This window comes from Ranitomeya variabilis, chromosome 7, assembly GCF_051348905.1.
Source record: "Ranitomeya variabilis isolate aRanVar5 chromosome 7, aRanVar5.hap1, whole genome shotgun sequence".
Taxonomy (NCBI): domain Eukaryota; kingdom Metazoa; phylum Chordata; class Amphibia; order Anura; family Dendrobatidae; genus Ranitomeya; species Ranitomeya variabilis.
Window position 1 is genome coordinate 180205894 of NC_135238.1, and position 13691 is coordinate 180219584.

The window sequence follows — 13691 nt, forward strand, 5'->3', positions numbered from 1 at the left end:
TAGCAAAATGGTACATAAAGAGTTAAATAAAGACACACACACAAATTCTGCATTAGCCGGGGTCACACTTGCGAGAAACTCGCCCGAGTCTCACCTCAATGCTCGGCACTGCCGCCGCAAATCGGGACCGGAGTGTTCAGATGCATAGAAATATATGCAGCCGCACACTCCGGTCCCGAGTGCCGGCTGCAATGCCGGGTATTGAGGTGCGAGTTTATCACAAGTGTGACCCCGGCCTTAAACGCAATATCGGTTTAATCTGAAAAAAATTGCATGGGCTCCAGCGCAATTTTCAAGTCCAGTGTGGGAAAGCCAGCAACTGGGGGCCAATGTTTGTAGCCTAGGAAGGGGTTAACACGTATGGAGCTTCCCAGGCTATGAATATCAGCCCGCAGCTGTATATTTAGCCTTTACTGGCTGGTAAAATAGGGGGACCCCCCCAAAAAAATGATGTGGGGTCCCCCTATAATTAATAGCCAGAAAAGGGTATACAGATAGCTGCGGGCTGATATTCATAATCTAGGAAGGGACCATGCATATTGCCCCCCCTGCTACAAATACCAGCTCCCAGCTGCCCCAGAAATGGCGCATCTGTAAGATGCGTCAATTCCGGCACTTAGCCCCTCTCTTCCCACTGCCCTGTAGCGGTGGCATATGGGGTAATAAGGGGTTAATGTCACCTTCCTTTGTATTGTAATGTGACATTAAGCCGGGTTAGTAATGGAGAGGCGCCAATAAGACACCTATCCATTATTAATCCTACAGTAGTGAAAGAGTTAAAAAAAGACACTGCCAGAATAAAGTATTTTAGTATTCTTAATTTCACCATACTTACAACCACGCCTAATTCCCCGAAGCCATCAATCACCTGCAAAAAATTAAAAGTAATAAACCAACTGTGTACTTCCTGTTCGACGCAGTCCAATTAATAATGAGTGTCCCATGACGATCTCCCCTATAGAACAGTGACATCAGGAGATGTCACCGCTCTATAGGCCTCTAGTGACACACTGACAGGAGACAATGGCTCTTGCAGTGCTATAACTGAGGGTTCAATGAGTTCATTGCTCTCACTTTACGGCACTGCTGCGTGAGAATTTTCCCACGCAGCTGGGCCGCAAGTGACAGTATGTAGTATACTGTACCCATAGCGGCGGAGGGATACAGTGCGGAAGGATACCTTCCACCATTGTATCCTGGAGCCCCTGAGAGCAGTCGCATCTTCCGATGTGACAGCTCGCCACGGGAGATCGTTGTGGGACACTCGTTATTACATGGATTACTGCAGATCATTGACTTTAATGGGTCCGTGTAATACATGCGCTCCCACGAACACTGACATGTCTCCGTGTTTGGCACACGGAGACACGGTCCGCAAAAAATCAATGACATCTGCACAGATGCATTGATTTCAATGTGTCTACATGTGTCGTCCGGTACGTGAGGAAACTGTCACCACACGTACCGGAGCCACTGACGTGTGAAACCGGCCTAATCCTGCGGTTTTGACTAAATAAATGGAAGTCAATGGGAGCAGAAATGCTGCCGATCTGCAAAAAGAATTGACATGGTCCTTTTTTTGATCTGTTGCGTTTTCGGTGCTGGCCGTACAAACTCCGCCCACAACGTACATCCTGACTCTGGCACTGGTGTCAGGACCTAATCCTTCATTGCATGCCCTTCAGGGTTCAGTAGTGATCACTGTGTGTGTGCTAACAGAGCAAGGAGAAATGAATGAGCTGGTGGCAATCAAAATACAGCTCCCTGCCCAAGAATGTGGTCCAGGAGAATCTGCCCGGGGGCCTGATAAAAGGTCATTGAGGGCTGTAAATGGCCCTGGGGCCGGAGGTTCCCCACCCGTCATAAATGGACAGTGGTCAGAATTGTAAAAATTGGCCCGGTCATTAACATGCAAACCACCCTTGGGGGTAAAGGGGTTAAAAAATGAAACAAGAAAACGACGCAACCAGAAAAAAATGGAAAAAATATGAAGAAAATTTACTGATATTAAAAGATGACCAAAAAAATAGAAAAAGTAGAAAATAAAAAACCTTTTCCCCATTGTAAAACACTTTATTACTTTATTATCTCCCACAGCCTCATAAGTCTAATGATCATGTAACCGCTGCACGGCAAACTCGGCTCTGCTACACGGAAAACTCGGCTTTGCTGCACGGCAAACTCGGCTCTGCTACACGGAAAACTCGGCTTTGCTGCACGGAAAACTCGGCTCTGCTGCACGGCAAACTCGGCTCTGCTGCACGGCAAACTCGGCTCTGCTGCACGGCAAACTCGGCTCTGCTGCACGGCAAACTCGGCTCTGCTACACGGAAAACTCGGCTTTGCTGCACGGAAAACCCGGCTCTGCTGCACGGCAAACTCGGCTCTGCTGCACGGCAAACTCGGCTATGCTGCACGGCAAACTCGGCTCTGCTGCACGGCAAACTCGGCTCTGCTGCACGGAAAACCCGGCTCTGCTGCACGGAAAACTCGGCTCTGCTGCACGGAAAACCCGGCTCTGCTGCACGGAAAACCCGGCTCTGCTGCACGGCAAACTCGGCTCTGCTGCACGGCAAACTCGGCTCTGCTGCACGGCAAACTCGGCTCTGCTGCACGGCAAACTCGGCTCTGCTGCACGGCAAACTCGGCTCTGCTACACGGGAAACTCGGCCCTGCTACACGGCAAACTAGGCTTTGCTACACGGAAAACTCGGCTCTGCTACACGGCAAACACAGCCTGGCTATAACCACTCAGTCACTTGTACATGTGCCAAACAGCAAACTCCGCTCTGCTGCATCCACACACACTGAAGTCTCACACAACTTTATTTATACAATGTTTCTGCACACAAGACTTCACAGCTGGAGGAGGAGGAGCCCTTACACCAGGAGGACCGCGCAGTATATACTCACATGGGCGTGACGTCAAGGAAGGTCCTATAGCACCAACAGCAGCCACATACGAGCCTGGTCACATGGGCATGACGTCACGGAAGGTCCTGTAGCACACTGTGTAATATTATCTAGCAATCCGTCCTCCCACCACCAGGTGTCGCTGGATATCTCTGCGATGACGCTCTGTCCACTGTGGTATAAAAGGAGCGATGCGACGGCGCCGGCGCCATTTTATAACACGTGCGATGTGGAGAGGAGGTTGTGTGAGCTGTGAGGGCAGGAAACTTGTCTGTGACACCATTACACAGCGAAGCTATGGTAGTTAGCAGACAGCACTCCTTGCTGTAAATGCCGTTAGTGGGAATATGTTCTAGGGATTTAGTGATTCCATGAGGTAAAATTACCTCACATGATGGTTCCTGTGAAGAAAGTCAGAGCGGTGTCTGAGAACTATTATATAGACGCTGAAATGTCATGAAATCTGTAGTGTTAGCTCAGAACTTACTCTAGCAGAAAAGCACAGAATCTGAATTAATTTGAGAAGAAAATCCCCTAAAAAAACCTCACTAATGTGCTGTTATAAATGAGGAAACTGCAGAGATGAGTGGGAAACATGCCGCAGAGCGGACAAAAAGTGATCGTAAATGATCAATAGCGACAGCAAATGACGGCACCCAAACACTAAAGGCTATGTGCACACGTTGTGGATTCTCTGTGGATCCGCAGCATTTTTTTACCATGCAGAAACGCTGCAGATCGTACAATGTCAATCAATGAGGAAAAAAAAATGCTGTGCTCATGGTGCGGAAAATTCCGTGCGGAAATGCTGCCGATTAAAAGAAGCAGCATGTCACTTTTGTATGGATCTGCAGCATTTTTGTACCCATTCCATTATAGAAATCCGCAGGGGTAAAACACGCTGAAAACCGCAAAAAAAAAAATGCCGCAAAACCGCAAAAAAAAAGTGACAAATTCGCAGCGTTTTCTGCCAAGACATGCAGAATCTGCACCAGAAATTCCTAAGGCAAATCCTTAACGTGTGCACATAGCCTTACTAAATAATACAGAGATCCTCCAAGAGCGAAGGAAGCGATGAGAGAAAATAATTGAGCGCAAAAGATGGAAAAATCAGCACATTATATGTAAATTTCATTAAAAAAATGCAACAAAGCAGAAAAATGATAAAACTACAATAAGTTTATAGTTGGGAGGAGAGAAAACGCCACGGAGAGCTCCATAAAGGATCTGAAAACCACAGTATTAAAAAGATCTAATTAAAAACAGACGAGGCAGAAACATGATCTTACAGCGCCGTAATGCAAAATAAAAACGGCGTATTAGTGACCACAGGAAAAAGAGGGAAAAACTTGCATTTTAAGGCGCAAAAAGAAAAACAACTACATTTATTCTGCCTTTGCTGAGGCAGCGCACGTATGTCATGAGGCTAATCCTCCAGAAACCTGCAGTAAATCGTGTGTCCACGGCAGCAGTCCATGTGTACACGCCCTGTGTATATACCTTACATGTATATGAGCAGGCAGTTGGGTATTACTGCTTACACCTAAGGACTTGTTCACACGTCAGGTTTTCTTTTACGACTTCATGTTTTTGGCAAATGTCACTCGTACCTATAGGACTGTGTGCAAATGTTGCGGATTTGTGACAAAACCTGAAGCAAAACAGGGTTTTAGCAAAGTGAATGAGAAACCTGACGTCATGCACACATTGAGTCTGTGTTGCAGATTTGGTGCTGAAAGTAATCTTCATGTCAGTTTTCTGTGCGTTTTTACCCAGCGTCTTTCACCATTGACTTCACTCTTTTCAGTCAAATGCAGGGCAAACACGTTTTTACAGCTGTGTTGTTTCGGCCACGAGATGCAGAAATGGTTCAGAAATGTTACTCAAGCTTGTGCATATACCCTAATAGTTAACGGGGCTATTCACACGTCTGCCCGAGGGGTCCGCGCAAAATCGTGGAGACCTGTCCGATAGTGATCCAAGTGTTGGAAGTAAATTGGGGCAAGCCTATAGCTCCAGGAAGAAATCATCAGTCAGCACTCAGATGTCATCTGTGCAGAGTCCGTTCTTCATTGACTGATGAACTTTTTCTGCTTTCTTATCTGAGAACAACTAATAAGACTCTGACAAACTTTGATGATAAAAATTGACACGCGACCAAACTGATATAAAATATCAATGATGAAACTCGGACCAATTTTTTTCGTTCAAGTATATGTATATATAATTCTCTTCCATGATCTACTGAGTTTTATCATCAGATATTACTGATCACACAACTCTGAATCTCTATTTTGGAATTAACATTTTTGAAGTTTTTAGGATATTCTAAGACAGTGATGGGCAACCTTTTGAGCTTGGTGTGTCAAAATTCGCCAAAAAACCGAACATAACTTGGGTGGTGTGTCACCTTGATAAAAAAACCATAATTTTGCGACATGTATAGTTTAAATAACAAATATGTATAATTATAATTAACTTACTTGCTTAGTGACTTCTTTGTTCATCTGTCAGATGGTTTCTTTTGTTGGTCTTGCTATTATTTAACTTGTGTGGGGTGCCGTGAACTAAGATGATGGGTCTCCCCTGTACACTAATGCTGGGGTGCAGGGCAGATGATGGGTCCCCCCTGTACACTGATGCTGGGGTGCAGGGCAGATGATGGGTCTCCCCTGTACACTAATGCTGGGGTGCAGGGCAGATGATGGGTCCCTCCTGTACACTGATGCTGGGGTGCAGGGCAGATGTTGGGTCCCACCTGTACACTGATGCTGGGGTGCAGGGCAGATGATGGGTCCCACCTGTACACTGATGCTGGGGTGCAGGGCAGATGATGGGTCCCACCGGTACACTGATGCTGGGGTGCAGGGCAGATGTTGGGTCCCACCTGTACACTGATGCTGGGGTGCAGGGCAGATGATGGGTCCCTCCTGTACACTGATGCTGGGGTGCAGGGCAGATGCTAATCACTAGCTTATAATTATAAGTGTCCTGTGACTGTCCAGGACATTAGTGAAAGTACTGTGATTTTCTCCCTCCGGCCCTTGGTGTACTCTACAATACCCCCAGTCATTCTAGTGGCGGCACCAGGGGCAGTGTGCGACAATGGCAGGTGCCCTCCATACATAGCGTGTGATGAGCTCCTCTGAGGATTTTTGTTCACTTCTTTTCCTCTGAACTGGCCTGGGATCGCTTCCTCAGAGCACACGTAGCTCCGTCAGTAATGGCTCAAGTGTGTGTGTGTTTCCCCCCCGGGAGGGGGTTGGGAGCGTGAGCCGTGGCCAGAGTCCGCCTGCTTCCTCCTGCCACTGGGAGGCCATGCATTGCTGGCTGCGGTGACGGAGAGTGAAGCGCGATGAGCAGCTCTCCACGGCTCTGCTCCGTGCTCTCCACAGGCCGTGCTCTGCAGCAGGCTGCCCCCTCCGCTGTGCAGCCAGCCTTCCTGTCCCGCCGCCGACCTCATGCTCCTGCCGCCCAAACAACAGAGCTCCGGTGCAGAGCGTCTAGGCCTGGGACTTCCGGGAGCTGCGCCGGGTCTACCGGAAGTCCCAGGCCTAGACGCTCTGCGCCGGAGCTCTGTTGTTTCGGCCTACAGGCCTCCTGCATGGCATCCGATCCGATAAAAAATCGGAACGCCTTGCCATGCAATTTAAGGATGCAATTTCTATGGGGCCGCGGCCGGTGGTCGCGTGTCACTGAAAATGACTACGCGTGTCAGCACTGACACGCGTGTCATAGGTTCGCCATCACTGTTCTAAGACGTGTTTTTCCTTTATTTTCTCACAGTTACGTCATTTTCCGTATCCCTATTTATCCTTTTGTGGATAAGTTGTATTTTTCTCTTGCGTCATGTTGAAGTACAGATAAGATTAATTTACACTTAATCATCTTTATTAATACTGTAAATGCAAGAAAACAGCTGATGCCTGATATGCAGTGTGGAATTAATAGTGATATAAAAACGAGTAAAAAAAAAAGTGATTCCATCATTTTGTGTTTTCGATTTACATGTGTGTGGGGTGAGTGTAGTGCCCATATTAGTGAGGGTGTTGGTGACCTGCTGATTCCAGGTCTTTCTGTAGCTTGAATTGAAATTGAAAAAAACCCCCCTAATAATTGTAAGAAGTGTGGTAGGTCTCAAAACGGGGAGATGCAAAGGCCTGGTTGGGATGGGCATGTGGGGCAATAGTACTGGGAATCCCTCCGTCTGCCATGCTTCCTACAAAAAATAGTACTGGGAAGCACTCTGTCTGCCATGCTTCCTACAAACCCGGCATCTTTTTTGAGGATACCTTTGGGTGGGAGTGCTAGGGACAGGGCGAGGCTAATGGCGCTCTGCAAGTCTACGGGCATCTTAAGAGTCGAAGGCTTCCCCCTGTGACATCGACTCAATCATGAGGCCCTCTACAATTTTTTTCCTGAAATTGGGAGGAATGTAAGCGGTCCTTGGGACGTTTTATACAAAGCTGTTGTATGTGGCAGCTTGGATATGATAGATTGCCACCTTTTTGTACCAGGCCGTCGTCTTCTCCACCGGGTATGGTTGCAGAACCTGGTCTGACAATTCAATGCCTCCCATGTATTTATTATAGTATGTGACGCAGACCTTTTTTTCCTTGTCCCTGATGGCGCCCTTGTTTCTGACCGTCACAGTGGTGTCCGCATGCAGTGTGGGCAGCGTAGACGTCCTTCCTGTCATTCCACTTCACTGCAAGAAGTTGGTCACTTGCGAGTGAGAATGACGCCCCCCTCTCCAAACGTCTGGACGCAAACTCTTGACGGAAACCCCACTCTGTTTTTCCTGACTGTCCCACAGGCCCCTGTATTTGAAATATAATAATGTATTTGTAATAATTGCCTGTGTAGACGTGGTACCCTTGATGAAGAAAGGGCGTCATTAGCTCCAAGGCAATTTTGCCAGGGATGCCAGATGTCTGGGGGCAGTTTAGGGGGTTGACTTGGCGGTAGGTTCCTACCTTCATAAATTAGGAAGGTGGAAGTGTACCCTGATGAGCTCTCACAAGTTTTTTACATTTTTATGCCATATTTGCCTCGCTTGGAAGGGATCAATTGGCGGAATGACAGATGGCCCTTGTAGCACATCAAAGACTCGTCGACCGCCACATTTTTCTCTGGGGTATAGGAATGTACAAATTAATTTTGTATTAGAGAAATTAGGGGTCTCTACTTAGCCGATCATAGTTGGAGTCATTTTTTTTTTTTTGGGGGGGGGGCTTGGGAATTGTCACTGAAGTGGAGGATTCTCACCAGGGCTTCATAATGGACTTGGGACATGACCGCTGCAAATACGGGTGTGCTGTGGACAGCTTTAGTTGCCCAGTAGGAGCGGAATGTGTTTTTTTTACTAAACCCATAATCAGGATAAGGCCTAATTTTTTTTTATTTGTGGGACATTTGTGGAGATCTGGGAACGGAAATGAAAGGCAGTGGGTTTTCGGGAGATGTATTGTTGGGCATACAAGTTTGTTTGGTGGTCAATTAATTCTAGGACTTCTGGGCTAATGAAAATTTGGAAAACAATAATGGAAGTAAAGTTGGTGACATCTAGTCTTATTCCAGGGGCTGTAGAAAAAGGAGGAATTTGAGGGGAAAATGAAGAATCATTATACCAGAGCGTTGGGGGGACTGCAGTACTTGGTCCTGCCTCTGATGCTTTAGCAGTAATGAACGACTCCGCTACCATCAGGCTGTGGGATCCTGTGGAGGAAGAGTCATTGTCACTGCCTGAAAACTGCTCTGCTTCAGAGGCAGATTCGGTTTCACTGCTGGAGCAAAGTTGGCTGTATGTTTGCTCTGCGCTGAATGTTCTGCGGGCCATTTTTATATTTGCCTGGCTAATGAAAAACTAACCCTAATCTGACTAATTCAACAATAGGGTCCAAAACACATAATTTAAGGTGCTAGACACTCCAAATTACAATTCACACTAATCCTAAATAACGACCATTTACCGCCTTCGGATATAGAGAGATTCCGGCAATAATTTATTTAAAAAAATTGCAATTTATTGACACATGATTAAAAATATACATCAAAAGAAAAAAGTAGGGAGAAAGGCTAAAAAACAGGGTGGGAATAAACCTCCAACAAGGGGATGTGTTTCATAACCAGTAAAGCTGTGCCCCCCATGCATTTTAAGATAAAAATCAAATCACGGACAGCAGTCCAATGCTCACACTCACATTAATGTTCCCATAATGGCAATTTCATGGTCAGAATAAATGTAAATAAACCTTGTTTTGTCTACAGAAACAAATCCATTTTTCAGAAGTGGTTTAATGTACACCACGCTTAGTGCAAGGAATAATACGTAGTATCAAAAGGGTATTTGATGTAGACAATATTCCAAAATACATTAGAAATAACATCTATATTGATTATTAAATTACAACAACAAAGGCATGTTAAATCAGTGGTGCTAAGTAAAAAATGAGTAGGGCGTTTACCTGGCATTTCAAGTGCATGCCATGGGTGATTGCTTTTCGCTTGTGCACGGAGTCCCTTGCATTAAGCGCGCATGCGCGAGATTTTTTCTTCAGGTACCATCACTTGTTGTGCGCACACGCGCTCTCCCTTCCTCAGAACTTCCAGTGACGCCACATCAGGTGACCCGCATGCGTTCCACATGCGGTTTACTGAGCGCCACTACGGAAGTTCAATTTACCAAATGAGGCAGGAAGCGAGCGCGTGATGCGCCGGGAAAACACTGTGATGAGTCACCGGTCGCTGCCCTATGACACTACCCTTTCACGGCATACACCAATGTTTAGATCGGTACCATTATCTTCTGTTTGTTTATTGGGTAATGTACTATATAAAATGCACCATTCCCCAACATTACTGCAATTTAATACTCAATATAGATATTATTTCTAATGTATTTTAGAATATTTTGTCTACATTAAATGCCCTTTTGATACTAAGTATTCCTTGCACTAAGTGGGGTGTACATTAAACCACTTCTGAAAAAGGGATTTGTTTCTGTAGACAAAGTTAGGTTTATTTACATTTATTCTGAGCATGAGATTGCCATTATGGGAACATTAATATGAGTGTGAGCATTGGACTGCTGTCCGTGATCTGAACTTTATATTAAAGTGCATGGGGGGCACAGCTTTACTGGTTATGAAACACATCCCCTTGTTGGAGGTTTATTCCCACCCTTTTTTAGTCTTCATATTTTTTCTTTTGATGTATATTTTTAATCGTGTCAATAAATTGTAATTTTTTTTTTTAAAGAAACTATTGCTGGAATCTCTATATCCGAAGGTGCTAATCTAACACTAGTATTTTTTTCTTGCTAACTCTAACCCTAGTAGTGTAATGCTAACCCTGATATGTGTAACCCTAACCGCAAAAAAATTATATATATAAAAAAAACAATTATAGAAAATATTTTTTTAAATACATCCCCTGACAATGGGGTTGTGGGGATTACGGAGAACGTGGGTGGGTAATTGGATGTTTTTTGATGCAGAAATTATTTTTTCAATTCTGACAGGGCAGCTTGAACTTTAGTCTAGCTCTCTTCTCTCCCAGAACAACTACAAGGAGAGAAGAGAGAGGGACAGCCCAAGTGCTGCCAGATTTACTAAATATTGGGGGTTTTGATCACTGTGATAGGGTCTATCACAGTGATCAAAACCCAGCAGCAAATGAGATAATTCTCATCGGTTGCCGGGTGCAGGCAGGCAGATCTTGGCGGGCGCACTGTGTATGCGCCCGCCATTTTCTTTCTGTTGGAGGAAGGAGGGGGGCCGGGGGACAATGATCTGGTACATAAGGTACATTGGGGGACCCTATTTCTTCTCGTATGTGTGATCACTTCAGAAGAGAGAAATTAAATGGAAAATCACACTTTTTTTTCCGGTCGCCAATATACCGTTTATAACTGTGATCTCCGGACAACATAACTGAATCATGTTCTCTAAGGGTAGCCGAGACCCCAGAGAAATTGCAACGCTGGGGGGGCCCTATAAACTTAAACCTCAGCACTTTTAAAAAGTGGCATTGTGGTTTAAGTACCTTTAACTGCCGCCGTTAAAAGGCGTATTGGCGGTTGTTAAAGGGTTAAATATGCTGAAGTTTTTAATACAAAGGGTGCATGACACGTCAAAGTTCAACCTTAGTCCGTTATGAAATATCTAAACAAAATGTATTACATATTGTGTGCAATCATTAAATACCAATGTAAAATACATAAGATACATTAATTTTTTTTTGAGACTTGGGGGGGAAAAAATCTATCCTTTTTGGTTATATCTGATAAGTGTCAGGTGATTTCAACTGACTTGGTGTTGTCATGCAAAAGACATGAGTGAGATATATAATCAGTGATTTGCGTGTGTAGCTTATGTGCATGTACTTTACTTTTAAAATAATTATTTTCTGAAAACAATGGCCTGGGATCCACAAAAAATGCATTAACCAGCAGAGTAAAAGAAGACAGCTGTGGGCCGATGTTCATAGTCTAGAAAGTGGGTAATACCCATGGAGTTTCCCGGGTTATTAATATCAGCTCACAGCTGAATGCTTAGCTTTTACTGGTTATTAAAATGGGGGCCCCCACCCAAAAAAATTAAGAAGGTTTCCTCTGTAATTAATAACCAGCACAGGCTTGGCAGACAGTTGCAAGCTGATATTAATAAACCTGAAAACCTATAAAGATGTCCTCAGGGCCAAAAGAGGACATACCCCTAAGCCATAAACATGTAAACCAACAAGAAAGAAAAGGGATGGATCGATAAATGATATCTGAATAATAATGATTTTCATTGGCTCACAATACTGCCATATACAAAATCCATACCAAATAGGGGTTTATTTAATAAATACAAAATATTTTATTTGAAAAAATATATAAATTCACACAGACAGGGTGAAAGGTGAGACAAGAATGACGGCGTAGCTTCAGGACATATGTGTTTCTCACCAGTGCGGTTTTTCGTCATCTATCCACACTGTGTTTTAACCGTCGTTCTTGTTTCACCTTTCACCCTGTCTGTGTGAATTTATATATATATTTTTTCAAATAAAATATTTTGTACTTATTAAATAAACCCCTATTTGGTATGTATTTTGTATATGGCAGTATTGTGAGCCAATGAATATAATTATTATTCAGATATTATTTATCAAACCATCCTTTTTCTTTCTTGGTTTACAAGCTGATAATAATAGGCTAGGAAAAAAGGCTGTGACTATTGGCCCTCTTTCATACTAAGCACATCAGCTCTCAGTGCGCATCCATCCAAAAGGCACATCCATAAAATGCGCTAATTCTGGCGCTTTGCCTCACTCTTCCCACTTGCCCTGGTGCTTTGACAAATGGATTAATAGGGTGGAGATTGATATTAGCTTTGAATTGGCAGCTGACATCAAGCCCAATGGTTAGCAATGGAGAGGCGTCTACTGCACAGTAACATAATGAATAAAAATTGGTTCAATATTACACTGGAGGAGCCGGTGTTTGTGCATAAACTATTGGATTTGGATATCTCATCATTTCTATTTGTTCCCTAATTTTATCCAAATGTTTCTCAGCATCTTAAAAATCAGATGAAAGTGGATATAACCCCAGGTGTTTTGTTACTCGGTTCTGCAGTGTTATGTACAGTATTTCCTCATACAACTTAACCCCTTAGTGACAGAGCCAATTTGGTACTAAATGACCGAGTCAATTTTTACAATTCTGACCACTGTCACTTTATGAGGCTATAACTCGGGAACGCTTCAACAGATCCTGCTGATTCTGAGATAGTTTTTTCATGACATATTGTACTTCATGTTAGTGGTAACATTTCTTCGATATTACTTGCATTTATTTATTAAAAAAACGGTAATATGGCGAAAATTTTGAAAATTTAGCAATTTTCAAAATTTGAATTTTTATGCCCTTACATCAGAGAGATGTCACACAAAATGGTCAATAAATAACATTTCCCATATGTCTACTTTACATCAGCACAATTTTGAAAAAAAATAATAAAAATATTAGGGAGTTTAAGGGTTAAAATTTGACCAGCAGTTTCTTATTTTTACAGCAAAATTTACAAAACCATTTTTTTTAGGGACCACCTCACATTTGAAGTCAGTTTGAGGGGTCTATATGGCAGAAAATGCCCAAAAGTGACACCATTCTAAAAACTGCACCCCTCAAGGTGCGCAAAACCACATTCAAGAACTTTATTAACCCTTCAGTTGCTGCACAGGGACTGAAGCAATGTGGAAGGAAAAAATGAACATTTTACTTTTTCACAAACATCAGAACCAATTTTTTTTATTTTTACAAATGTAAAAAGAGAAAATGAACCACATAATTTGTTGTGCAATTTGTCCGGAGAATGCCGATACCCCGTATGTGGGGGTAAACCTCTGTTTGGGTGCACAGCAGAGCTCAGAAGGGAAGGAGCGACATTTGACTTTTTCAACATAGAATTCCCTGGAATTGAGATCAGACACCATGTCGCGTTTGGAGAGCCGCTGATGTGCCTAAATAGTGGAAACCCCCCACAAGTGACCCCATTTTGGAAACTAGACCCCATTTTGGAAACTAGACCCCCTAAGGAACTTATCTAGGCGTGTGGTCAACACTTTGAACCCCCAAGTGCTTCACACAAGTTTATAACGTAGAGCCGAAAAAATTAAAAATCATTTTTTTTTCACAAAAATGATTTTTTCACTCCCAATTTTTTATTTTCACAAGGGTAGCAAGACAAATTGGACTCCAAAAGTTGTTGTGCAATTTGTCCTGAGTA

At 43.7% G+C, this 13691-nt stretch overlaps 1 protein-coding gene and 1 long non-coding RNA gene across 3 annotated transcripts in view; one reads left to right on the forward strand and one right to left on the reverse strand.

Annotated features, from left to right (window-relative positions):
- YBEY (ybeY metalloendoribonuclease) overlaps positions 1-3000 on the reverse strand; it is a 28394-nt gene extending 25394 nt beyond the window's left edge. The window contains exon 1 of one of the 2 annotated variants that reach the window (XM_077272414.1): positions 2914-3000. In XM_077272414.1, coding sequence (XP_077128529.1) covers positions 2914-2915 — 2 coding nt within the window. In that variant the 5' untranslated portion in view covers positions 2916-3000. The remainder of the gene's footprint in view (positions 1-2913) is intronic. The other variant, XM_077272416.1, reaches the window with a different exon arrangement.
- Positions 3001-3137: 137 nt separating this feature from the next.
- The window catches only part of LOC143785806 (uncharacterized), a 73402-nt gene continuing 62848 nt past the window's right edge, over positions 3138-13691 (forward strand). The window contains exon 1 of the long non-coding RNA XR_013218089.1: positions 3138-3213. This is a non-coding gene — a long non-coding RNA (uncharacterized LOC143785806). The remainder of the gene's footprint in view (positions 3214-13691) is intronic.